At 49.9% G+C, this 27,760-nt stretch overlaps 1 protein-coding gene across 1 annotated transcript in view; it reads left to right on the top strand.

Moving 5' to 3' along the window:
* Positions 1–27,166, top strand: part of LOC135892872 (deleted in malignant brain tumors 1 protein-like) — a 246,121-nt gene extending 218,955 nt beyond the window's left edge. The window contains exon 33 of the mRNA XM_065420642.1: positions 27,081–27,166. Within this exon, the coding sequence (XP_065276714.1) occupies positions 27,081–27,166 (86 nt within the window). The remainder of the gene's footprint in view (positions 1–27,080) is intronic.
* Positions 27,167–27,760: the final 594 nt, after the last annotated feature.

Here is a 27,760-nt window from a genome sequence, read left to right as displayed (position 1 = left end):
TGTAACAAAATACCTAATGAAGTCAGAATTAGCTCTGTTATTGCACAGTAACAAGGTAAAAATAATATTGGCAGCCCACACTTCTCCCTCCCATACAAGCACATATCCCCAGCCTCTCTCAATTTGTTGGGTTTTGAACCCATGTCCCTTGCCTAGCAAGTGCTACTCAGTTGAGGGTGAGTCCCTCCATCATAAAATGCCAAGTACAGTTCTACTGCCCTTGATTCAGATAAACAGGATAACAACCTTTTATTACTCCTGCCGCAATAACAACGAGACTGAGGATCCCAAACAGCCAAAGTGACCATTTGGGCAAGCAGTCCATCATGCTAGGCAGGGTGGGTGAGCCCATGCAAACGAGATCACCACCAGATGTCAGGGGAGAGGTCATTCTGACTCTGCTTACACCCGCTAAGGACGTAGATTTCTTATTTTCCCACCCACAACCCAACTCTCTTGTGGTGGATGCAGCGACACACAGAATAAAACAGCCACAATAATGGCCCACTCCACAAGACAAGGAGCTCAAACGGTCTGACCTCCTGGGCCGCAAGGTTTATACCTCCTCCACTCTGCAATTCAGAATTGCAAATTACTCCACCCTCCTCACAAGCTATGACTACGACAGCTACAACAAGCTATTTGATTTTATCTCCCATATCCCATATCCCGGAGGACAGAAGAGCGGACTTTAAATCAGTCCTTGTCGAAGGACAACTAGTGTCTAGGACAGTGCTACAAGCATCCCTGGACATAGCGGACACGGCAGCCTGCAGTACCGCCACCGCAGTGGTGATGCGCAGGTCTTCGTGGCTGTCTGCATCTGGTATCCCCAAAGATCTTCCCTTTGATAAAGATAAACTTTTTCCAAAACAAATGACGAAGTCCTTCACACCATGAAAGACTCTAGGGCCACCCTGTGCACACTGGGGATAGACCCATCCCTCCCCAGGAGACAACAGTATCAACCTTATCAGAGGCCCTGCGCACAACAATGTCACTGGCCCAAGTCCAGACCATATGATATTGGGAGGAACCACAACAGACCTCCCAGGCGCAGACAAAACCATGCACAACCAGCTACATCCCACCCATTGGGAAACAAACAACAATTTTGAAGCATTGGTCTGGGGTCTGTGTGACCACCCCTTGGCATCACCTATTTGCCCATTTGGCCACCACCTCCAGTTTTTCCACCATGTCTGCCAACAGTGCTCATAGTACTGGGTCCTGGAAATAGTTCAATCAGGCTACTCCATCCCTTTCATATCCTGCCCGCCCACCCTTCCCCCTTCCCCGTCCCTCTTCAGGGACCCCCTCATGAGCACCTACTTCGAGCAGAAGTGACTCATCTTCTAAAGCTAAGTGCAATGGAACCTGTACATCAGAGAAAATTTTGGACAAGACCAGGCTGAAGATCCAAGGTATGACAACATTAGGAAGTAGGTGACCGAAATAGATGGGGTCCCTGTGGAAGGAAAAACCCAGGCACCAGGACCCTACTTCATAATGAAAAAGGATCTCTTGTACTGGGTTGCACCAGTACAGGGGCAGAAGGTACAACAGCTCCTAGTACCTCGAAAACACCAGAACGCCACAAAGAGTCGGAGCACTGAGGGAGAAGAGGATCCTGATGTTAGAAGGCCCAAACCAAGAGACCGGGAAATGCCTAAGGCCCCATATGGATGTTACACTTGCGGGGAGTGGGGACACATAGCTGCACAGTGTCCCAATGCGGAGGAGCCTATGCAGTGTAACCTGGGGAACTGGGCAGATCCATGCTCCCTAATTCACCTTGTGGGGGTCTCACTAACCCCACATATGTACACCAGACCAGTGAAACTAAATGGGGTAGAGACCACGGCACTGATTGATTTGGGAGTGCTATCACGCTTATCGCAGGGAAGCTCGTGAAGCGTAGTCAGCTGCTGCAGACTAAACGTATGGGGATAACATGCGTCCATGGGACACTTAGTTACTACCCCACCATCCCAGTAAAAATTGAAATCCAGGGAAACACTACTGAGGTGTAGTCCCTAAACTCCCATACCCAGTGCTCATAGGGAGGGACTTAACCTCTTGAAACCTTGGCACCAGTGAGAGGCATGTGTGGTGGCCCAAGAGGCCCTGATCCAGGGAAATAACCTACATGAGCAGATCAGGATATCCCCTGATCTGACACCGAACCAGAAGAAGGAGGTAACTGAGATGATCAACCGGTACCAGGACGTATTTTCAACCAAACCAGGCCAGACCACCGAAGCATATCATCACATTAGTAACTTTAAGGCCCTACCGGGTCCCAGTGGCAAAAAGAGAGGAGATCAAGGAAGAGGTAAAAAGGATGTTGGAACTAGGAATCATAGAAAAGTCCCACAGTCAATGGTCGAGCCCGATTGTGTTGGTGCCCAAAACCGATGGCACCAATATGTTTTGTAATGACTTCCGCTAGCTGAATGAGATTTCCAAATTTGATGCATATCCCATACCCCGCATTGATGAGTTAGTTGATTGCCTGGGCAATGCCTGATTTTTGACCACCCTTGATTTAACAAAGGTATACTGGCAGATTCTCCTTGCCAAAGATGCAAAGGAAAAGACAGCAATCTCAGGGTTTGGAGACTTACTCCCAGTAGGAGGATTGGAGAAAGAGGGTAACCCTGAAGTTAGTGAGGCATCCACAGTAGACTGTCAACACCCAGTCTTCTCTGAAATATCCCCAGATTTGTTTTCCATTTCCAGGTTCTGTAGAAAGATGAAAAGGGAAAGAAGGGCAGCTAAGGCCTTGGGGACTCAGATCCAGACCCAGGGACAGAGGGTCGCCCTTGTAGGCAGGCGAACCATGGTAGCTGGAAAGGAGGCTGCCCCGGAGGAGGAAACGTCCGAGCCTGACACGCACCCTGATATCTCTGAACCAGGAGAGGCAACAGATACTGGCCCCCTGGAACAAGCAATTGGTCTCTTGCTGCAGCCTCACTGCCTCCTGTTGGGCAGCAGCCTGGACACGGGTAGCCTCCTGCTGGGCAGCCATGGCTTGTATCAGTGCCCGCACTACATCTTCCATTGGGGGGGAAAACCTGCTCCCTTTTTTTTTTTAAATAACACCCTCCTGGAGCAGCTCTGGAGTGTCTGCGGCATGCACCAGGGCCAGGGCAGGCTCCCTGCCTGACCTGGTTCCGCGCCGCGTCGCGCTGCTCCCAGACGTGGCCGGCACCACATCCCTGCGGCCCCTGGCAGAGAGCAGAGGGCTCCACGTACTGCCCTCACCTGCGGGCACCTCCCCCGACGCCCCCATTGGCCGCATTTCCCCATTCCCGGACGATGGGAGCTGCGGACGGCGGTGCCTACTGGCGAGGGCAGCCCACGGAAGCCTCTGTCCCTCCCCCCCACCCCCACGGGCAGCAGGGACATGGTACTGGCCGCTTGTGGGAGTGGTATGGGGCCCCCGGCCCCATGGGGGTGGCAATCGCATGGGCCGGATCCAAAGCCCTGACAGGCCAGATCCGGTCCACGGGCTGTGGTTTCCCCACCCCTATTCTAGCTTTTTCAGCCATCTGACTTTGCATCCTCAAGGTCCAGTCTTCTAAAGGGGCTGCCCCACAGGCACACTGAGAAGATCAGGCTAAGCCAAATTTCTGCATTGCACCAGTCCTTCTGGTCAGTCCAGTCAGGGGCCCATTAAGCCTAGTCCAGGATCTGCGTCCCAATTTGTAAACAGGCAGATGCAAGTTAGGGCTTCTGAAAATGCATCAGCACGTCAGTCTCTCCATTACACTGTTGCTGCCCCTCTGTGAGGACATAGTTGTCATCATTCATCTGAGACTCGTACTGGGCTGGCAGCACTAGACAGGAGTGCAGCAATGGCTGCCACAAAACCATGTTACCAAGTCAGTCATGGCAAGTCAGCAGGAACCACAGGGGCAGGTGTTTGCTTCAGGAGGGGGCTGATCTGCTTGTAGGGAGTGAGCATTGCCTCTGCACTGGTCGGAACCATTGTCAGCCTAACTTTTATCCAGTCTGCCTAATTAATTGATAGCCTAACTAGGTGACAGCTGGCTGGGAGAGGAGTGGACAAACTTCAACATTGCCCAAGTGATTAGCCTGGTCAGTGGTGGGGAGCCCTTGACAGGCAGTTGCTGTGTGCAGAGACTGGTCAGATCCATTGGCAGGAGGCGCTACGTTCCCCAGCGACACGAGAGATCAGATGCACAGGAACCTCCCTGATTGTTTATTCCCTTGGGTGTTTGCAGATGCTGGCATCTCAGAAGTGGCTCAGCTCCGACTTGTGAACAGCAGGAGTCGCTGCGCTGGGAGGGTCGAGGTGCTTCACAACCAGCAGTGGGGAACCGTGTGTGATCACAGCTGGGACCTACAGGATGCCGGAGTCGTATGCAGGCAGCTGGGCTGTGGGACGGCGTTATCAGCCCCAGGAGGGGCTCGATTTGGGCGAGGATCTGAGCGTATCTGGCTGAATAACGTGAACTGCGCAGGGACAGAAGCTGCCCTCTCTGATTGCGGGTCTCAGCCTTGGGGAGTCAATAACTGTAACCATGGAGAAGATGCCGGTGTTGTCTGCTCAGGTAACCTTCATCTACCACCATGCACATTGCAGGGAGGAGGGTGGGAAGCTCATTATGGGGCATTGTCCCCTCACAGCCAGTGCTGACTCCAGCATGGTGCTTGGGGGCTGTGCTTCAGGGAGCAATATGGCAGTTCCAGTAGGGAGCGCTCGCCTCTCAGTCTGTGCTGACCCCAATTCCCCTGTGCGGTTCTATGGGCCTGTGCTGCAGGGAGTGGTGTGTGGGCTCAGTAGGGGATGCTCACGCTCTCCCCTTGATTTCAGTGCTAGCCCCAGTGCCCTAGTGGGGTGCTAGGGGGCCTGTGCTGCAGGTAGGGGGGTGTCAGTAGGGGGCGCTCTCCGTTTGTAGTTTTGCTGGCCCTAGTGCCCCAGTGCAGTGCCCTGGGCCCCTAAAACGAAGAACATAAGAATATAAGAACATAAGAATGGCCGTACTGGGTCAGGCCAAAAGTCCATCCAGCCCAGAGACACTGGACAGACTGATCCGTCCTGAATTTCACAGTCAGCATGACAGTGTGAATAAATGGCAGGAACATGGAACTTAATGGGGGAGATGGACTGGGATGTTAACCTGTAGCGCTCTGCTCAGCCACTGGGTGGCGCTGTGTGTAACATCCCTTCGGGAGCCGAACCTCAACCGTACCTGGCAGGGCATTAAAGGATCTAATGATAGCAGAGCTGGGGTGGATGAGCATAAGAACATAAGAACGGCCATACTGGGTCAGACCAAAGGTCCATCCAGTCCAGTATCCTGTCTTCCGACAGTGGCCAATGCCAGGTGCCCCAGAGGGAGTGAACCTAACAGGCAATGATCAAGTGATCTCTCTCTTGCCATCCATCTCCATCCTCTGACGAACAGAGGCTAGGGACACCATTCCTTACCCATCCTGGCTAATCGCCATTAATGGACTTAACCTCCATGAATTTATCCAGTTCTGTTTTAAACCCTGTTATAGTCCTAGCCTTCACAACCTCCTCAGGCAACAAGTTCCATGGTTTGACTGTGCAGTGTGTGAAGAAGAACTTCCTTTTATTTGTTTTAAACCTGCTGCCAATTAATTTCATTTGGTGGCCCCTTATATTATGGGAACAAGTAAATAACATTTCCTTATTCATTTTCTCCACACCACTCATGATTTTATATACCTCTCTGATATCCCCCTTTAGTCTCCTCTTTTCCAAGCTGAAAAGTCCTAGCCTCTTTAATTTCTCATCATATGGGACCCGTTCCAAACCCCTAATCATTTTAGTTGCCCTTCTCTGAACCTTTTCTAATGCCAGTATATCTTTTTTGAGATGAGGATACCACATCTGTATGCAGTATTCAAGATATGGGCGTAACATGGATTTATATAAGGGCAATAGGATATTCTCCGTCTTATTCTCTATCCCCTTTTTAATGATTCCTAACATCCTGTTGCTTTTTTGACTGCCACTGCACACTGTGTGGACGTCTTCAGAGAACCATCCACGATGACTCCAAGATCTTTTTCCTGATTAGTTGTAGCTAAATTAGCCCCCATCATATTGTATGTATTGTTGGGGTTATTTTTCTGAATGTGCATTACTTTACATTTATCCACATTAAATTTCATTTGCCATTTTGTTGCCCAATCACTTAGTTTTGTGAGATCTTTTTGAAATTCTTCACAGTCGGCTCAGGTTTGGGAATCTCTCTAACATCCTCAGCTGTGAAGACTGAAGCAAAGAATTTATTTAGTTTCTCCACAATGACTTTATCGTCTTTAAGTGCTCCTTTTGTATCTCGATCATCCAGGGGCCCCACTGATTGTTTAGCAGGCTTCCTGCTTCTCATGTACTTAAAAACATTTAGTTATTACCTTTTGAGTTTTTGGCTAGCTGTTCTTCAAACTCCTTTTTGGCTTTTCTTATTACATTTTTACACTTAATCTGGCAGTGTTTATGCTCCTTTCTATTTACCTCACTAGGATCTGACTTCCACTTTTTAAAAGATGCCTTTTTATTTCTCACTGCTTCTTTTACATTGTTGTTAAGCCACGGTGGCTCCTTTTTAGTTCTTTTACTGTGTTTTTTAATTTGCGGTATACATTGAAGTTGGGCCTCTATTATGGTGCCTTTGAAAAGTGTCCATGCAGCTTGCAGGGATTTCACTCTAGTCACTGTACCTTTTAATTTCTGTTTAACTAACCCACGCATAGTTCCCCTTTCTGAAATTAAATGCCACAGTGTTGGGCTGTTGAGGTTTTCTTCCCACAACAGGAATGTTAAAAGTTATTATATTATGGTCACTATTTCCAAGCGATCCTGTTATAGTTACCTCCTGGACCAGCTCCTGCGCTCCACTCAGGATTAAATTGAGAATTGCCTCTCCCCTTGTGGTTCCCATACCAGCTGCTCCATGAAACAGTCATTTAAAGTATCGAGAAATTTTGTCTCTGTATTTCGTCCTGAGGTGACATGTTCCCAGTCAATATGGGGATAATTGAAAACCCCCACTATTATTGAGTTCTTAATTTTGATAGCCTCTCTAATCTCCCTTAGCATTTCCTCATCACTATCACTGTCCCGGTCAGGTGATCGATAATAGATCCCTAATGTTATATTCTTATTAGAGCATGAAATTACTATCCATAGAGATTCTATGAACATGTGGATTCACTTAAGATTTTTACTTCATTTGATTCTACTTTTTCTTTCACATATAGTGCCACCACCACCCCTCCTCCCCAGACCTGTTCTGCCCTTCCGATATATTTTGTACCCCGGAATGATTGTGTCCCATTGATTGTCCTCAATCCACCAAGTTTCTGTGTTGCCTATTATATCAATTATCAGAGGGGTAGCTGTGTTAGTCTGGATCTGTAAAAAGCAACAGAGAGTCCTGTGGCACCTTTAAGACTAACAGATGTATTGGAACATAAGCTTTCATGGGTGAATGCCCACTTCGTCGGATGCATGACATGTCATGCCACAGGACTCTCTGTTGCTTTTTATTATATCAATATCCTCCTTTAACACGAGGCACTGTAGTTCACCCATCTTATTATTTAGACTTCTAGCATTTGTGTAGAACTTGTCACTGTTTATTTGTCTCCCCTTTTCTGATGTGTCGGATTCTTTTTTATGTGAATGTTTCTCATCTGATCTGGCCCCTACTTTATCCTCTTCCATCCTCTTCTTCTGACTAAAACCTAGAGAATCTCTATCAATAGACTCTCCTCTAAGAGAAGTCTCTGTCCGATCCACATGTTCTTCTGCTTTCCCCCACATGCTTTTCCCACATGCTTTCCCCCATCTCCTCCTCTCTACACCTTCGTCTCATCCACGAGTTGAGACTCTGAAGCTCTGCCTGCCTACCTGGCCCTGCGCGTGGAACTGGGAGCATTTCTGAGAATGCCGCCATAGAGGTCCTGGATTTCAATCTCTTCCCTAGAAGCCTAAATTTGGCCTCCAGGATGTCTCTCCTACCTTTCCGTATGTCATTGGTACCTACATGTACCACAACCACCGGCTCCTCCCGAGCATTACACATAAGTCTATCTAGATGCCTCAAGAGATCCGCAACCTTCGCACCAGGCAGGCAAGTCACCATACAGTTCTCCTGGTCATCACAAACCCAGCTCTCTGTGTTTCTAATGATGGAATCTCTCATTACTAACACCTGCCTTTTCCTAGTGACTGGAGTTCCCTCCCCCGGAGAGGTAACCTCAATGCGAGAGGCAACCCCAACACCATCTGGAAGGAGGGTCCCAACTATGGGAAGGTTTCCCTCTGCTCCCATTGACTGCTCTACTTCCCTGGGCCTTTCATCCTCCTCAGCAGCACAGGGGCTGTCTGAGTGGAGGTGGGACAAATCTACAATGTCCCGGAAAGCCCCATCAACATACCCCTCTGCCTCCCTTAGCTCCTCCAGTTCCGCCACCCTTCCCTCCAAAGCCCACACGCGGTCTCTGAGGGCCAGGCACTCCTTGCACCGAATGCACACATATGCCACTCGTCCACAGGGCAGGTAATCATACATGCTGCACTCGGCGCAATAAACTGGATAGCCCCCACTCTGCTGCTGGGCTTCTGCCTGCATTGTCTCCTTCAGCTACCTAGTTAATGAAAGGGTTTTGTTTAAATCAAAAAACTTTTGAATATAGTTTAGTTTATAGGTTTTAAAGGACGGCAAGTGAACCTTGTTCCCTTCCCACTCCCTTCCAAACTCCCTTGTGAAACTCCATGTTAGCAACCCTGGTCACAAAGCTCCCTGATCACTTGATCACTGTTTTATAAAGCCCTGGCCTTCTTGATAGCCCTGTCCGCTAAGGCTCAGCCAATTAACAGAGGGTTCTAGCTTTCAAACCTTACTTTGAAGCTGACAGCTTACAACTGCCAGTCACAGCACACGGTCTTTCAAACAAACAAACAAAGAGACAGACAGACAAACACAAGCTCAGCACACAGCAAGTAACCCCCAAACACAAACACACACTACAGACAGCCACTTACCCCAAGGGGCCTGTATTTGCTCCTCCTTCACCTGGAGAACTCCCTTGCGAAACTCCCTGTTAGCAGCCCTGTTTGCAAAGCCTTATCTGTGCCAGCTGGGGGGCAGCTCCCCGACTCCCTCAGTCACAGGCCACACAAGCCGTGCCCTCCTGGCCTTGTGGGGGGGTGACCTCTCTCCAGGTTGGCAATAGGCACACTTCACCCTTCGGCCCTCCGAGTGTCCCCTTGCAGCACCCAGTCCCTGTCCTGCTGGGCATTCAGAGCAGTCACAGATCTGCTGCTCCCAAAGGAACAGGGTCCCAAGGTGACCAGCTCCACCTCCCATCTCTACCCCAATCAAAACACAGCTCTAGATTCCTTCATAGTCACACTAAGGACAAGTGATTTCACAGAGTGTAGAGATTTGAGGGGTAGGAAGGAGAAGGGTTGGGAAAAAATTGTTCCATGGCTAATAAAATCATACCACCTTGACTAGAGCCTAGAGTCCTTCCAGGATTTTACTCCAGGCTTGGCTGTGATCTCCTGTTCCTGAGACAAACGCTGTCAGCCGCCTCCTGGGTGAAAGGGAGCTCTTGTCCCCTCTCCTCTTTCTTTGTAGCTACAAACCATTGTCTCTTCTCGGAGGAGGTCTCTCTTCAGAGACTTGTGCTGAGAGTCTTTTGTCTTTGTAAATTCTCAGGCCCCCACTGGGCCCAGACAGTGACTATAGCCTGTCTCCATGGCTGTGCTTTGTTCTATGTGCTGATTGGCTCAGCCGAAGGGATTTCCATGGCGCAGGTGACAAGCTTCACTTCAACACTTCTGGAGCATCATAATCTAAATTTTACATCTCTCGTCTACTATGCCTCATACAAACATCTTGCTCCAATTAGGTCGACCAGTGGGCTGCTGGCTCTTGGTAGAGAGCTCACATACTACCTTTGGTGAGCTATTGTGCATATATTTCACCCAGGGGATCCCCGAATAACTTCAGGTATCCCTGTGCCCTCTGCCAGTTGGTGTCTACTTATCTCTGGGCCAGACTTCTCTGCGGCACATTTGGGACCTGGGTAACTGCAGCTTCCACTGGTTGGATTTGGTGTCAATGGAGCCTGCAGCCGCTCACTCAAACGAAAAATCCAGGGCCAAATTCTCAAGAGTCCAGTTCCCAATCACTGTGTACCGGTGGATTTGCATTTCAGGGAATTAATCCTGAAGTTGTAACTTCCCCAAGAGCTGGACACAGGAGACGAAATTCTTCCTCACTTCCTGTCCTATTACATATTTCCCTATCCTGCTTCTCAGCTGCCCTGTCCTACCCCAGAAGTGGCTGCATGTCAGTGAGGGGAGTAGTCATAAACATACAGCTAAGGGGAGAATAAAATCCCTCCTTTACCTGTAAAGGGTTAAGAAGCTTGAGTAACCTGGTTGGTACCTGACCGAAAGGACCAATGAGGGGAGAAGATACTTTCAAATCTGTGGGGGAAGGTTTTTATTTTGTGTTCCTTTGTGTTCTCTCCGGGTCAGCGAGGAATCAGGGCAGGGAAAATACATCTCCCAAAGCCATATCTGAACTAAAGGCCTCTAAGATTACAAATTGTAAGTAATAGGAAGGAAATGCGTTACATTATCTTTTGTTTTAGCTTGTGAATTTTCCCTGTGCTAGGAGGGAGATTTATCCCTGTTTTTGTAACTTTAAAGTTTTGCCTAGAGGAGAAATCCTCTGTGTTTTGAATCTTTTTATTACCCTGTAAAGTTATCTACAATCCTGATTTTACAGAGGTGATTATTTTATCTTCTTTTAAGAACCTGCTTGTTTTTCAGTGTCCTAAAGACCCAGGGGGGTTGATCTGTGCTCACTTTATAATCAATTGCTTGGATATTATTCTCAAGCCTCCAGAGGAAAGGGGGTGTAGGGGCTTGGGGGGATATTTTGGGGGAGGTAGGACTCCAAGTGGCCCTCTCTGAATGTTTCTTTAAATCACTTGGTGGTGGCAGCAGTACTCATCCAAGGACAAGGAAGGATTTGTGCCTTGGGGAAGTTTTTAATCTAAGCTGATAGAAATAAGCATAGGGGGTCTTTCATACAGGTCCCCACATCTGTACCCCGGAGTTCAGAATGGGAAGGGAACCCTGACAGGAGTCTTCTTCTTTTGAGTATGTCACAAGTCGATATCTATGTAACCCTTCTGCCAGTGGCGTTGGAAGCGACCAGGGCTGGGTTCAATATCCAGGAGTTCCTTTTCAGCAATATAACACACATCCGGCTTGAGCCCCCACCCCAATAACCTGAGACAATTACACAACACGCCCTTGGTGCTTCTATGAGACAAAGCTTCCCCTCTTGCAAGCACAGAGTCTCAGTCCAGAAAATAAACTTTTTTTAAAAAGGAAAAACAATTAGGAGTCCTCGTGGCACCATAGAGACTAACAAATTTATTTGGGCATAAGCTTTTGTGGACTAAAACCCACTTCATCAGATGCATGGAGTGAAAAATACTGTAGGCAGTATATATATTACAGCACATGAAAAGATGGGAGTTGCCTTTCTAAATGGAGGGTTAGTGGTAACGAGGTCAATTCAATCAAGGTGGAAGTGGCCAGTTACCAACAGTTGACAAAAAGGGGTGAATATCAACAGAGGGAAAATTACTTTTTCATAGAATCATAGAATATCAGGGTTGGAAGGGATCTCAGGAAGTCATCTAGTCCAACCCCCTGCTCAAAGCAGGACCAATTCCCAACTAAATCATCCCAGCCAGGGCGTTGTCAAGTCTGCCCTTAAAAACCTCTAAGGATGGAGATTCCAACACCTCCCTAGGTAACCCATTCCAGTGCTTCACCACACTCCTAGTGAAAAAGTTTTTCCTAATATCCAACCTAAACCTCCCCAACTGCAACTTGAGACCATTACTCCTTGTTCTATCATCTGGTACCACTGCGAACAGTCTAGATCCATCCTCTTTGGAACCCCCTTTCAGGTAGTTGAAAGCAGCTATCAAATCCCCCATCATTCTTCTCTTCTGCAGACTAAACAATCCCAGTTTCCTCAGCCTCTCCTCATAAGTCATGTGCTCCAGCCCCCTAATCATTTTTGTTACCCTCCACTGGACTCTTTCCAATTTTTCCACATCCTTCTTGTAGTGTGGGGCCCAAAACTGGACACAGTACTCCATATGAGGCCTCACCAATGTCAAATAGAGGGGAATGATCACGTCCCTCGATCTGCTGGCAATGCCCCTACTTATACAGCCCAAAATGCCGTTAGCCTTCTTGGCAACAAGGGCACACTGCTGACTCATATCCAGTTTCTCGTCCACTGTAACCCCTAGGTCCTTTTCTGCAGAACTGCTTCCTAGCCATTCAGTCCCTAGTCTGTAACAGTGCATGGGATTCTTCCGTCCTAAGTGCAGGAGTCTGCACTTGTCCTTGTTGAACCTCATCAGATTTATTTTAGCCCAATCCTCTAATTTGTCTAGGTCCCTCTGTATCCTATCTCTACCCTCCAGCGTATCTACCACTCCTCCCAGTTTAGTGTCATCTGCAAACTTGCTGAGAGTGCAGTCCACGCCATCCTCAAGATCATTAATGAAGATATTGAACAAAACCGGCCCCAGGACCGACCCCTGGGGCACTTCACTTGAAACCGGCTGCCAACTAGACATGGAGCCATTGATCACTACCCGTTGAGCCCGACAATCTAGCCAGCTTTCTATCCACCTTATAGTCCATTCATCCAGCCCATACTTCTTTATCTTGCCGGCAAGAATTCTGTGGGAGACCTTATCAAAAGCTTTGCTAAAGTCAAGGAATAACACATCTACTGCTTTCCCCTCATCCACAGAGTCAGGAGCCGGCCAACAGGGCTGCTAACAGGGGAGTTTAAGTGGGAGTGAGTCTCATTGGAGGAGAAGGTATCTGTACTTGCGTCTGTCTTTGTAGTGCTTGTATGTGTAGAGGCCTGTAGGGGCAGTGTGCTGAGCCCCGAGCCCTGAGTAGGGGCTCCGCCCTGATTAGGGGGCAGAGCTTGGCTGATTAGGGGGCCTATAAAAGAGGCCTCCCAGCCGAGCAGCGGCCCTAGCAGCGAGCAGCGGCCCCCAGGAGCCGGCCAACAGGGCTGCTAACAGGGGAGTTTAAGTGGGAGTGAGTCTCATTGGAGGAGAAGGTATCTGTACTTGCGTCTGTCTTTGTAGTGCTTGTATGTGTAGAGGCCTGTAGGGGCAGTGTGCTGAGCCCCGAGCCCTGAGTAGGGGCTCCGCCCTGATTAGGGGGCGGAGCTTGGCTGATTAGGGGGCCTATAAAAGAGGCCTCCCAGCCGAGCAGCGGCCCTAGCAGCGAGCAGCGGCCCCCAGGAGCCGGCCAACAGGGCTGCTAACAGGGGAGTTTAAGTGGGAGTGAGTCTCATTGGAGGAGAAGGTATCTGTACTTGCGTCTGTCTTTGTAGTGCTTGTATGTGTAGAGGCCTGTAGGGGCAGTGTGCTGAGCCCCGAGCCCTGAGTAGGGGCTCCGCCCTGATTAGGGGGCGGAGCTTGGCTGATTAGGGGGCCTATAAAAGAGGCCTCCCAGCCGAGCAGCGGCCCTAGCAGCGAGCAGCGGCCCCCAGGAGCCGGCCAACAGGGCTGCTAACAGGGGAGTTTAAGTGGGAGTGAGTCTCATTGGAGGAGAAGGTATCTGTACTTGCGTCTGTCTTTGTAGTGCTTGTATGTGTAGAGGCCTGTAGGGGCAGTGTGCTGAGCCCCGAGCCCTGAGTAGGGGCTCCGCCCTGATTAGGGGGTGGAGCTTGGCTGATTAGGGGGCCTATAAAAGAGGCCTCCCAGCCGAGCAGCGGCCCTAGCAGCGAGCAGCGGCCCCCAGGAGCCGGCCAACAGGGCTGCTAACAGGGGAGTTTAAGTGGGAGTGAGTCTCATTGGAGGAGAAGGTATCTGTACTTGCGTCTGTCTTTGTAGTGCTTGTATGTGTAGAGGCCTGTAGGGGCAGTGTGCTGAGCCCCGAGCCCTGAGTAGGGGCTCCGCCCTGATTAGGGGGTGGAGCTTGGCTGATTAGGGGGCCTATAAAAGAGGCCTCCCAGCCGAGCAGCGGCCCTAGCAGCGAGCAGCGGCCCCCAGGAGCCGGCCAACAGGGCTGCTAACAGGGGAGTTTAAGTGGGAGTGAGTCTCATTGGAGGAGAAGGTATCTGTACTTGCGTCTGTCTTTGTAGTGCTTGTATGTGTAGAGGCCTGTAGGGGCAGTGTGCTGAGCCCCGAGCCCTGAGTAGGGGCTCCGCCCTGATTAGGGGGTGGAGCTTGGCTGATTAGGGGGCCTATAAAAGAGGCCTCCCAGCCGAGCAGCGGCCCCCAGGAGCCGGCCAACAGGGCTGCTAACAGGGGAGTTTAAGTGGGAGTTTACAGGGGGAGGTGGAAGGGGAGGCAGGCGGGCGCGGTGGCCGGTGTGCTTTGTTCCCTCAGAGGCTGCAGGCAGAGACCACAGCAGCCATGAGCCAGGCAGCAGGGGACACAATGCAGATGAAAGCATGTAGCAGCTGCGGTATGTACATGGTCCTAGCAGGTGCACCTGATCAGAGGTATGTCTGTATGAAATGCCGCCTACTTGCCCTGTTAGAGGAAAAGGTTCGGGGGTTGGAGATGCAGGTAGAGACCCTGGTAGAGTTTAGAAGGGGGTTTGAGCAGCTAATGGAGCAAAGGCAAGGGGTGGCTGAAGGGGCATGCTCAGGGGTGCAGGTGGAAGCGGGGGCTATGGTCTGTGAGGGGGGAATGTCGGGGGGAGAACAAGAGCAGTGGAAGCATGTGACCGTGAGAAGCAGGCCAAGGAAAAGGAGGGCTAGTGAGGGGGAAATAGAACTCAGGAACAGGTTTGGGTGTTTGGCTAACGAGGAGGGGACGCAGCAGGTGGTACCTGATGGTGGGAGGCAGAGGAAGAAAAGAAGGGCAGCTAGTCCAATACACAGGGGGGAGGAGTTGATGGAAGTAGCATCAACACTTGGCCCCGGGAGGATACAGGATGGCAATAGGGGGACTATAAGGGAAAATAGAGACAGACAGGAGTTACGGCCGCAGGGAACAGGGGATAGATTGGTAGATTGCGCTGCCCCCAGGCAAAGGCAGGTTTATGTGATTGGGGACTCCTTACTGAGGAGGTTAGACAGGCCTGTAACCAGGGCAGATCCAGAAAACAGAAGGGTGTGCTGTCTGCCGGGCGCTAAGATACGGGATGTGGAACTGCGGTTGAAAAGGATCCTAAAAGGAGCGGGTAAGAACCCCTTGATCATCCTTCATGTAGGAACGAATGACACGGCTAGGTTCTCGCTAGAGAGAATCAAGGGAGATTATGCCAGGCTGGGGAAGACGCTTAAGGAAGTCGAGGCTCAGATTATCTTCAGTGGGATTCTGCCTGTTCCTAGAGAAGGACAGCAAAGGGCAGACAGGATTGTGAGGATAAATAGCTGGCTAAGGGAGTGGTGCTATAAGGAGGGCTTTGGGATGTATGGCCACTGGGAGGCTTTCGGGGACAGACAGCTATTCTCGCGGGATGGACTTCACCTGAGTAGGGAAGGAAATAGACTTCTGGGAGGGAGGCTGGCTCATCTCATCAGAAGGGCTTTAAACTAGGAACTTGGGGGAGACGGTTGGGAGATGTCCAGTTGATCTCCACGCCAGATTCCAACACTGAAAAAGAGGGCGAGGAGAAAAGCACAGATATAGGTAGGGGTAGGGAATTGGACATAAGAAGGAGGGGGCAGATGGACACTACAGGGTCCGTACCAAAGTGCATAACTAATGGGAGAAAGGATAGACAGCATACAGTAAGATGTTTATACACCAATGCGAGAAGCCTAGGTAACAAAATGGAGGAATTGGAGCTCCTGGTCCAAGAAATGAAACCTGATATCGTAGGAATAACCGAAACGTGGTGGAATGGTAGTCATGACTGGAGTACAGGTATGGAAGGGTATGTGCTGTTTAGGAATGACCGGAAAAAAGGTAAAGGTGGGGGTGTGGCGTTGTATGTCAATAATGAGCTAAAATGTAAAGAAATAATAAGTGATGGAATGGATAAGACGGAGTCTGTCTGGGCAACAATTACACTGGGTAAAAGAACTACTAGAGCCTCCCCTGAGATACTGCTTGGGGTGTGCTATAGACCGCCGGGATCTAGCCTGGATGCGGACAGAGAACTATTTAATGTTTTTAAGGAAGTAAAAACTAATAAGAGCTGTGTGATCATGGGGGACTTTAACTTCCCAGACATAGATTGGGGAATAAATGCTAGTAACAATAATAGGTCTCAGATGTTTCTAGATGTGCTAGCAGATGAATTCCTTCATCAAGTAGTAGCTGAACCGACGAGGGGGGATGCCATTTTAGATTTGGTGCTGGTGAGTAGTGAGGACCTCGTTGAGGAAATGGTTGTAGGGGACAACCTTGGCTCGAGTGACCATGAGCTAATTTGGTTTAAACTAAATGGAAGGGTTAACAGAAATAAAACTATGACTGTGACTAAGGTTTACGATTTCAAAAAGGCCAACTTTAATAAATTAAGGCAACTACTTAGGGAAGTGGATTGGGCTAACATACTTAGAGAGCTAAAGGCAGATGAGGCCTGGGATTATTTCAAGCTGAAGTTGCACGAGCTGTCCGAGGCCTGTATCCCGAGAAAGGGGAAACGGTCAGTAGGCAGGGGAATTAGACCCAGCTGGATGAGCGGGCGTCTCAAAGGGGCGATTAAGAAAAAACAGAAAGCGTACAAAGAATGGAAGAGAGGAGAGATCGGCAAAGAAACCTACCTTATTGAGGTCAGAGCATGTAGGGATGCGGTGAGAAAGGCCAAAAGCCGTGTAGAGTTGGACCTCGCGAGGGGAATTAAATCCAATAGTAAGAGGTTTTATAGCCATATAAATAGGAAGAAAACAAAGAAAGAGGAAGTGGGGCCACTGAAGCTTGCAGATGGAGTGGAGATTAAGGACAATCTAAGCATGGCACAATATCTAAATGAATATTTTGCATCGGTGTTTAATAAGGCTAATGAAGGGCTTAGGAATAGAGGGAGCGGGACAGAGGGGAATAAAGGAGGGGCAATTGACATTAAAGTATCAGAGGTGGAAGCCAAACTTGACCAGCTAAATGGGACTAAATCGGGTGGACCGGATGATCTTCATCCTAGAATATTGAAGGAGCTGGCGCGAGAAATTGCAAGCCCCTTGGCAATAATTTTTAATAAATCTGTAAACTCGGGGGAGGTACCGATGGACTGGAAAATAGCTAATGTGGTCCCTATTTTCAAGAAGGGGATAAAAAGTGACCCGGGTAACTACAGGCCTGTTAGTTTAACTTCTGTAGTATGCAAGGTCTTGGAAAAAATTTTGAAGGAAAAAGTAGTTAAGGACCTTGAGGTGAATGGCAATTGGGACAAATTACAACATGGGTTTACGAAAGGAAGATCGTGCCAAACCAACTTGATCTCCTTTTTTGAGAAAGTAACAGACCTTCTAGATAAAGGAAATGCGGTGGATCTAATTTACCTAGATTTTAGTAAAGCGTTTGATACTGTGCCGCACGAGGAATTACTGGTTAAATTAGAAAAGATGGGGATCGATATGAAAATCCAGAGGTGGATAAAGAACTGGTTAAAGGGGAGACTGCAGCGGGTAGTACTGAAAGGGGAACTGTCGGGTTGGAGGGAGGTCACCAGTGGGGTTCCTCAAGGTTCAGTTTTGGGTCCGATTTTATTTAATCTATTCGTTACTGACCTCGGAACCGAATGTAGGAGTGGGCTGATAAAGTTTGCGGATGACACAAAGTTGGGAGGTATTGCCAATTCGGAGAAGGATCGGGATATTTTGCAGGGAGACTTGGATGACCTTGTAAATTGGAGTAACAATAATAGGATGAGATTTAATAGTGGGAAGTGTAAGGTGATGCATTTAGGGATGACTAACAAGAATTTTAGTTATAAGTTAGGGACGCATAGGTTGGAAGTGACGGAGGAGGAGAAGGACCTCGGAGTCCTGGTTGATCGCAGGATGACTATGAGTCGGCAATGTGACGTGGCTGTGAAAAAAGCTAATGCGATCTTGGGATGCGTTAGGCGAGGTATTTCTAGTAGGGACAGGGAGGTGCTGCTTCCGTTATACAAGGCGCTGGTGAGACCTCATTTGGAGTACTGTGTGCAGTTCTGGTCTCCTATGTTTAAAAAGGATGAACTCAAACTGGAACGGGTACAGAGAAGGGCCACTAGGATGATCCGAGGAATGGAAAACCTTTCCTATGAAAGGAGACTCGAGGAGCTCGGTTTGTTTAGCCTAACCAAAAGAAGGCTGAGGGGGGATATGATTGCTCTCTTTAAATATATCAGAGGGATTAATACCAAGGAGGGAGAGGAATTATTTCAGCTTAGTAGTAATGTGGATACGAAAACGAATGGATATAAACTGGCCGTGGGGAAGTTTAGGCTTGAAATTAGACGAAGGTTTCTAACCGTCAGAGGGGTAAAATTTTGGAACAGCCTTCCGAGGGAAACGGTGGGGGCGAAGGACCTCTCTGGCTTCAAGATTAGGCTTGATAAGTTTATGGAGGGAATGGTTTGATGGGATAATGTGATTTTAGTCAATTAGGCATTAACGGGCCATCACGGGTAAAATGAGGGTCCGGCTGTAGAATCTTGCCTGTATGCTCGGGGTTCTGCTGATCGCCATATTTGGGGTCGGGAAGGAATTTTCCTCCAGGGTAGATTGGCAGAGGCCCTGGAGGTTTTTCGCCTTCCTCCGCAGCATAGGGCAGAGGGCAGGCTGGAAGATTCTGTTGTGGGTGGGTCAGCTTTTGTGGCCTGCATCATGCGGGAGGTCAGACTAGATGACCATATTGGTCCCTTCTGACCTTAAAGTCTATGAGTCTATGAGTCTATGAGTTATCTCCTCATAGAAGGCAATTAGGTTAGTCACCCATGACTTGCCCTTGGTGAATCCATGCTGACTGTTCCTGATCACTTTCCTCTCCTCTAAGTGCTTCAGAATTGATTCCTTGAGGACCTGCTCCTTGATTTTTCCAGAGACTCAGGTGAGGCTCATTGGCCTATAGTTCCCAGGATCCTCCTTCTTCCCTTTTTTAAAGATGGGCACTACATTAGCCTTTTTCCAGTCATCTGGGACCTCCGCCGATCGCCATGAGTTTTCAAAGATAATGGCCAATGGCTCTGCAATCGAATCCGCCAACTCCTTTAGCACCCTCGGATGCAGCGCATCCGGCCCCATGGACTTGTGCTCGTCCAGTTTTTCTAAATAGTCCCGCACCACTTCTTTCTCCACAGAGGGCTGGTCACCTTCTCCCCATACTGTGCTGCCCAGTGCAGCAGTCTGGGAGCTGACCTTATTCGTGAAGCCTGACAGGGTCTGGTGTTTGAGCCCCCTGGTTAGTGAGTTCAGTTTAGTTGTGGGTGACCCCCTCAGTCAGGGCAGGCTAAACACAGTTCTGCTGCCCTTTACTCAATCAGGACAACAACGTTTCACTACCCCTGCATTCAAGTACTGCTGGATACCTAGGCAGAGTGGGTGTGTTCTTGTAAATACAGTCTGGTCCTGAAGCCTTTCCCCCTCCTCAGCTTATCACTGGTTATCAGGGGAGAGCTCATTCCCACTTTGCTCACCTCTAGCTTTGTTCAGCCATCTGACTGTGCATCCTCAAGATCCAGTCTTCTAACGGGGCTCCGCTCCACCACGTGTGATTGTCTGCATTGCTGCCCCACAGGCACACTGAGAAGATCAGGCTAAGCCACGTTTCTGCATTGCAGCAATTCCTCTGGCCAGTCCAGTCAGGGGCCCATTAAGCCTACTCCAGGATCTGCGTCCAAGGTTATAAATGGGCAGATACAAGTTAGAGCTTCTGAAAATCGATCAGCACGCCAGTCTCCCTATCGCAGAGTTGCTGCCCCTCTATGAGGACACAGCTGTCAGCCCAGCTCTGCCATCATTCATCTGAGACTGGTACTGGGCTGGCGGCACTAGACACAGGTGCAGCAATGGCTGCCACAAAACCATGTTGACAAGTCAGTCGTGGCAAGTCAGCAGGAACCACAGGGGCAGGTGTTTGCTTCAGGATGGGGCCGATCTGCTTGTAGGAAGTGTGCATTGCCTCTGCTCTGGTCGGAACCATTGTCAGCCTGGTGCGCAGCAGGTTCCTGCCAGGCGTCCCTGCGCTCCAGGCAGTTCTAAGGGGGATGGACTCTGGGTGAGGTTTTCAGGGAGCTATGGAGCCAACACATGTAAATTCGATGCTGATGTCAGCCTAAGGCAACCACTAATGACAGGGGTGATTGTGTTCAGCTACCAATCACCAAGATTCTTATGCCAGTGTCTGCCCCACAGAACTGCACAGTATCGCACTGGAGCGAATACCAGCGCCAGGAGTGAGGGTGTGAATCTGCTCCCCAGGATGTTCCTGCCAGCAGTGTGGGGGGTGATGTTTTCAGTGCTCTAGTGGGAGATGTTGGTCAGACTGCCGTCCAGTCTGCCTAATTAGGTGACAGCCTAACTAGGTGATACCTAGCTGGCTGGGAGAGGAGTGGACAAACTTCAACATTGCCCAAGAGATTAGCCTGGGCAGTGGTGGGGAGCCCTTGACAGGCAGTTGCTATGTGCAGAGACCAGTCAGATCCGTTGGCGGGAGGTTCTGTGTTCCCGACACGAGAGATCAGTTGCACAGAAACCTCCCTGAGTGTTTATTCCCTTGGGTGTTTTCAGACGCTGGCATCTCAGAAGTGGCTCAGCTCCGACTGGTGAACAGCAGGAGTCGCTGTGCTGGGAGGGTCGAGGTGCTTCACAGCCATCAGTGGGGAACCGTGTGTGATGACGGCTGGGACTTACAGGATGCCGGAGTTGTGTGCAGGCAGCTGGGCTGTGGGACGGCGTTATCAGCCCCACGAGGGGCTCGATTTGGGCAGGGGTCAGACTGTATCTGGCTGGATAACGTGAACTGCACAGGGACAGAAGCTGCCCTCTCGGATTGCAGAGCTCGGCCTTGGGGAGACAGTAACTGTACCCATGGAGAAGATGCTGGTGTTGTTTGCTCAGGTAACTTGCATCCATCACGTCACTATGGGTGGTGCAGGGATCGGACTGGGAAGCTTTCAGCACAGACCCAGCTCTCCTGTCTGAGTCAGCGCTCATCCCAGGGCTCCAGCATGGAGCTATGGGCCTGTACTGCAGGGAGCTAGTTGGGGGTCACAGTAAGTGTCGCTCTTCCCATGGAGTCAGCACTGACCCCATTTCCCCCACACAGTTCTACATGTCTGTGCTGCAGGGAGCGGGATGGGTACTCAGTAGTGGGCGCTCTCCCCTTGCAGTCAGTGCTGGCCCCAGTGCCCCAGCACACCACTTAGGGCCTGTACTGTAGGGAGCAGTACATGCACCTCAGTGAGAGACCCTCCCCGTCGCTGATCGCTCTGATCCCCCTGCACCACTACAGCACAATAGGGTGCTGGGTAACCGTACATCCCATTTGTGGGATTGGGGGTTGAATGAATCCTGCAGCCACTCAGGGATCCCTTTATGAAGTGTGGGGTTCCTATCCCCATCACTCCAGGTGAGTTACATCTCAGCTAATTACCCCTGAACCTGTAATATGCCCCACTGCTGTGACTGGAGACAGGTTCTTCCTCACTTCCTCTCCTACACAGCCCATGAGTTTCTCTGCCCTGTCTCTCATCTACCCTGTTCCACCCCACAGGTGGCTGCATGGTAGTGGTGGGGAGTAGGGTTGTCAAGTTATTTAAAAAAATAATTGTGATTAATTGTGAGACAAAAAATTAGTCACAATTAATTGCCCCTTTACACAATAAGAGAATACCGTTTATTTCAATTTTGGGGGGTGTTTTCTACATTTTCAAATATATTGAATTCAATTACAATACAGAATACAAAGTGTTCAGTGCTCACTTTATATTTATTTTTAAGTACAAATATTTGCGTTGTAAAAAAGAAACAAAAGAAATGCTCCTTGCTTCTTGTTTACAGTGTTACCTGGAAGTGAGAACAGGCATTCACATGGCACTGTTGTAGCTGGGGTAGGAAAATATTTATGTGCCAGATGCACTAAAAATTCATATGTCCCTTCATGCTTCGAACACCATTCCAGAGGATACGTGTCCATGCTGACCATGGGTTCTGCTCAATAATGATCCAAAGCAGTGCAGACCAACAAATGTTCATTTTCATCATCTGAGTCAGAGGCTACCAGCAAAAGGTTGATTTTCTTTTCTGGTGGTTCAGGTTCCATAGTTTCCTCATTGGAGTGTTGCTCTTTTAAGATTCTGAAAGCATGCCCCACACCTTGTCCCTCTCAGATTTTGGAAGGCACTTCAGAGTCTTAACCCTTAGGTCGAGTGCCGTAGCTAGCTTTACATATCGCACATTGGTACTGTGACATTTCCCACTTGTGTTATCTGGACCAGTGATCTGCTAGGTCACTCCAATCCTTGACTCTGGGAGCCAGCCTTACCCTGCTCTGCTGTGAGAACCCCCACTCCTGGGCTGTTCACACACAGCCTCTGGCATGTAAGCTGCTCCTTGGATTGTGCAAACGAATGACACTAACCAATATTGCTGGTCCCACACACAACCCTAGGAATGTCCATCTTGCAGTGTCCAGTTATGCCCACTGGACGCTGAAATCTTATATGAGTTTTTCAATTTAACAAAGAAATTGATATGCACCAGGCTTGTTATTCCAAGGGGAGTCTCTGACACGCTTCAAACCAAACGCACTGCTTCAGGTAGAATAAACAAACAGATTGATTAACTATAAAGATAGATTTTAAGTGATTATAAGTCAAAGCACAACAAGTCGGATTTGGTCAAATGAAATGAAAGCAAAACGCATTCTAAGCTGATCTTAACACTTTCAGTGCCCTTGCAAACTCAGATGCTTCTCACCACAGGCTGGCTGGTTGCTCTTCAGCCAGGCTCTCCCCTTTGATCAGCGCTTCAGTTGCTTGGTTGTGGTGGTGGTGTCTGTAGACGTAGGTGGAAGAGAGAGAAAGAGCGTGGAAAACATCTCTCCCTTTTATCATGTTCATTCTTTCTTCTCCCTTGGCTTTGCCCCCCCCCCCCCGCCTTCAGAGTCAGGTGAGCAATACCTCACCGCAGTCCCAAACTAACCAAGGGAAGGGGGGTGACTCACTCGAGAGTGCAACAGATCCTTTTGTTGCTGCCTAGGCCAGCATCCTTTGTTCCTGTGAGGCTGGGCTGGGTTTGTCCCATACATGCCTTGATGAGGTGCAAACTGCCCCTCTGGTCTTGGAGAGGTTTTGCCTTGGCTTATTTTAAGCCATTAGGGTACATTTTCAGCCTTTTAACTATATACATGAAATTATAACCTATAACATCACTATAACATTTCTGCAACAACAATTACTATAACATCACTATAACAACAATGCTCAGTGCATCATGAGCCTTCCAAAGACATGCAACATGACAAACTTTGTATTGGCTACCACACAATCATTTCATAAGGATCAACACGGGGGTGCTGGGTGACCTCCAGAGGTATAGAGTCACGGGTACCTTCTTTGCGTTTTGTCAAATCTGTAGCGAAAGTGTTCTTAAAATGCACAACATGTGCTGAGTCAGCATCCGAGACTACTGTAACATGAATGATAGGGCAGAAGGCAGGTAAAATACATCGCAGGAGATGCACAATTCTCTCCCAAGGATTTCAGTCACAAATTAAATTAACACATTGCTTTTTTAATGAGCATTATCAGCATGGAAGCATGTCATCTGGAATGGTGGCCAAAGCATGAAGGGGCATGTGAAAGTTTAGCATATCTGGCACACAAATACTTGCAGTGCCACCTACAAAAGTGCCATGCGAACGCCTCTTCTCACTTTTGGGTGACATTGTAAATAAGAAGCATTATCTCCTGTAAATGTAGACAAACTTGTTTGTCTGAGCGATTGGCTGAACAAGAAGTAAGACTTAGAGGATATTGCAATATAGCATTGCCAGAGGGCAACAGGAGAGTGATAGATGGGAGATATGTAAGCCCCAGGATGATGAGAACCTTATTCCCTGTAGAGAGAAGAGAGGCTGCTACAGATTTATTAGAGCACCTGAAACCAATTAAGCCAATTAGAGCACATGAAGCCAGTCACCTGATAAAACCCCCTTGCTTCAATCAGACAGTGGGAGGAGTTGAAGCAGAGTGGTTTGGCGTAGGAGTGGAGAGCAGTTTGGAGGCGTTGAAGCAGAGTGGTTTGGCGTAGGAGTGGAGAGCAGTTTGGAGGCGTTGAAGCAGAGTGGTTTGGCGTAGGCGTGGAGAGCAGTTTGCAGGAGTTGCAGCAGAGTGGTTTGGCGTAGGGGTGGAGAGCAGTTTGGAGGCGTTGAAGCAGAGTGGTTTGGTGTAGGAGTGGAGAGTAGTTTGGAGGAGTTGCAGCAGAGTGGTTTGGTGCTGGAGCAGAAAGCAGTTTGGAGGCGTTGAAGCAGAGTGGTTTGGCGTAGGCATGGAGAGCAGTTTGGAGACGTTGAAGCAGAGTGGTTTGGCGTAGGAGCGGAGAGCAGTTCAGAGGAGTTGCAGCAGAGTGGTTTGGTGCTGGAGCAGAAAGCAGTTTGGAGGAGTTGAAGCAGAGTGGTTTGGTGCTGGAGCAGAAAGCAGTTTGGAGGCGTTGAAGCAGAGTGGTTTGGTGTAGGAGTGGAGAGTAGTTTGGAGGAGTTGCAGCAGAGTGGTTTGGTGCTGGAGCAGAAAGAAGTTTGGAGGAGTTGAAGCAGAGTGGTTTGGTGTTGGAGCAGAGAGCAGTTTGGAGGAAGCAGTTTGGAAAAGGGCTGTGGCGGGCCAGAAGTCCAAGACCCTAGGTAAAGGGAAACCCGGCTTGTGCAGAGCAGAGGGACTCTACAGACACAAGGGGTTGGGAGAAACTTGACGCAAGTGGAGTGAGGGCAGGAAGCCCCACAAGCTGAAGGGCAGGAGAGGGAAGTAGCCCAGGGGAAGGAACCGCTAGTTCAAGTGGTTCGAGCTATCCTTACGGCCCCTGGGATGGGACCCGGAGTATGATGAAGTGGGCATTCACCCACGAAAGCTTATGCTCCAATACTTCTGTTAGTCTTAAAGGTGCCACAGGACCCTCTGTTGCTTTTTACAGATTCAGACTAACACGGCTACCCCTCTGATAATTGAAATGCCAGTTTATAGTCCAGTGGCGCTGGGCCTGCAGGGGGTTTGGGTGCAGGAGGGGGTGTGGAGTGTGGGCTCTGAGAGGGACTTTAAGTGTGGGAGGGGGCTTAGAACGTGGGAGGGAGTGCGGGGTGTTGGATCCAGGGGCCACTCACCTCGGATAGCTCCCCAAAAGTGGTGTCCTGTGCCAGGCTCCACCTACTCCTAAGCGGAGGCACGTCAGGTGGCTCTGTGTTCTTCCCCTGCCCCCCCATGCCGGCTTCACAGCTCCCACTGGCTGGGAACCATGGCCAATGACAGCTGCATGGGCGGGGCCCGTGGGCGGAGAAAACGTGGCAAGCTCCCTGCCATGCCTCCACCTAGGAGTAGCCAGAACAAGTTGCCATTTGCGGGGAGCCACTAGAGGTGAATGGCCTCCAGATCCGGCACCCCGCACTCCATCCCGTGCCCCAACGGCCTGTCCCAAGCCCCCTCCCACACCCAAACTTCCTCCCAGAGCCCGTGCTCCACATCCCCTCCCACACCCCGACACCCAGCCCTGGACTCCCTCCCACACCCAAACTCCCTCCCTCTTGGTTAACTAGCATTTTTCATTTACCCGCACCCCCCATTCCCCCAACATGCCGAAAAAAACAACTTTAACTGTAATAATATAAAGTGAGCACTGTACACATTGTATTGTGAGTTGTAATTGAAATCAATATATTGGAAAACATAGAAAAACATCCAAAATATGTAATAAATTTCAATTAGTATTCTATTGTTTAACAGTGTGATTAAAACTGTGATTTAATTAGTTTAATCACCATTAATTTTTTGAGTTATTGGCGTGAGTTAACTGTGATTAATTGACAGGGAGTGAACCCCAAACAGGCTGTTGCAGAGGCTGTTTGGACCTGTCAGTGGGAGGCGCTATGTTCTTCTTTGAGTGATTGCTCATGTGCATTCCAATAGGTGTGCGCACACCGCGTGCATGATCGTCGGAAGGTTTTTCCACAAGCGGTACCCATCAGGTCGGCTGTGGAGACCCCTGGAGTGGCACCTTCATGGCTTTTATATAGGTCTCTGCCAACCCGCTGCCTGCTCAATTCCTTCTTACCGCCAGTGACGGTGGTTGGAGCAGCTCAGTTTCTTGCATTCACAAATACCTACCTAGTGGTTTCCTTTTCTTAGTTGTAGATAGTTTCTAGTAAGTTGGGCTGACTTTGGGGGGCTTTCCCCCCTCTCCAGTTTCCCCACCACCTGGGCCTGCCTGAATCACAGGGCTTTAAGGTGGTGAGAGGTGTGCGAAACCTATGCCCACAGGCAATCCACACACTCCTTGTCTCAAGTGCCTAGGAGACGGTATCAGACAGACAAGTGCCCATTTGCAGGAGCTTCAGACCCAGACTAAGAGAGAGTGGGACTATCACTGAAAGCTCCCCCTGATGGAGTCGGCTCTCTGCCCCCAGCCGGCACCAGAAAGGCACCGGCATCATCGGTGCGCAGCGCCCCAGCCTCGGTGCTGGATGTCCCGGCACCGAGAAAGGACTCCTTCAAGGAGCTCTAGCACCGCTCCCCTGCTCGTAAGGCCAGTGTTACCCGGCAGCACCGCTCACAATCCCCGGTGCTGTATGAGAAAAAGAAGGCGGACAGGGGTCATTCCCCCATCAAGAAGCCACGAGAGGATTCCAGCGGGGTGCATCCTGTGGCGGGACACCCACGGTCTCGACTTCAAGACCCAGCGCCGTTGACTCTGGCCCCAACCGGAGGCCCGTCAAGTCTGGTGGTGGTGGATTCCCCGACTTGAGAGGATTTGAAGGAACAGCTCGACCTCCCCTCCACGCTGGATACCTACAAGGCAGCGTGGGACCATACTGCCATGACGGCGCAGTCCCCGGCCTCGCAGGTGCAAGCTCCGGCACTGCAAGCTCAGGCACCATCAGCGGCACTGACGACGGCACCGGCTGCAGCATCTATGGCAGCATCGCATAGAGCTCCGGCACCCTTTGGGCACCAATGGCGGCACCGCCCCAGTTTATCATCATGGCAAGCCCATTATGTTACGGCACCGCTCACCATCACCCTGGTACCACTCCCCGGCACCGTCGCGCTCCACCTCCCCGTGGTCGGGAATGAGTACTCATCCGAGTCTGACGTTGAGTCTTCTGTCTCTTGAAGTAGCCAGTACCGCTCCTGCTACTGGCATCGCAGAGCTGTGGACTCATTGGCACCGGCGGTCTCCTGGCTACCCCAGTGGCAGGGCCCAGTACAATGGCACTTTTAGACTCCTTGAACCAAGGAGTCATCAGACTCAGGGTCAGGGCTGCAGGGCTGCATCAGTGGTGTCTGCACCCCTTCCCCCCCCCAGCAACATCGGTGGCTCGCCACACCCCCAGGGCTCCTGAGGAGCCCACACGAGACAGGGACTATGGGCCGTCATGCTCAGGCGCAGAACCAGAACTAGTGCCACCAGTTGTATTGGAGACACCTCGAGTTACAGGGGGACCACAGCACCTGACCCAGCCTCCAGAGAGCCAGAAAGGCAGGAAGACCCGGTCCCACAGACTTCCTCCTCCTCCTCACCGG

The sequence above is a fragment of the Emys orbicularis genome, chromosome 21 (assembly GCF_028017835.1).
Source record: "Emys orbicularis isolate rEmyOrb1 chromosome 21, rEmyOrb1.hap1, whole genome shotgun sequence".
Lineage (NCBI taxonomy): Eukaryota > Metazoa > Chordata > Testudines > Emydidae > Emys > Emys orbicularis.
The sequence above is the reverse complement of the archived record's forward strand: the minus strand, read 5'-3'. Positions and strand labels throughout refer to the sequence as shown.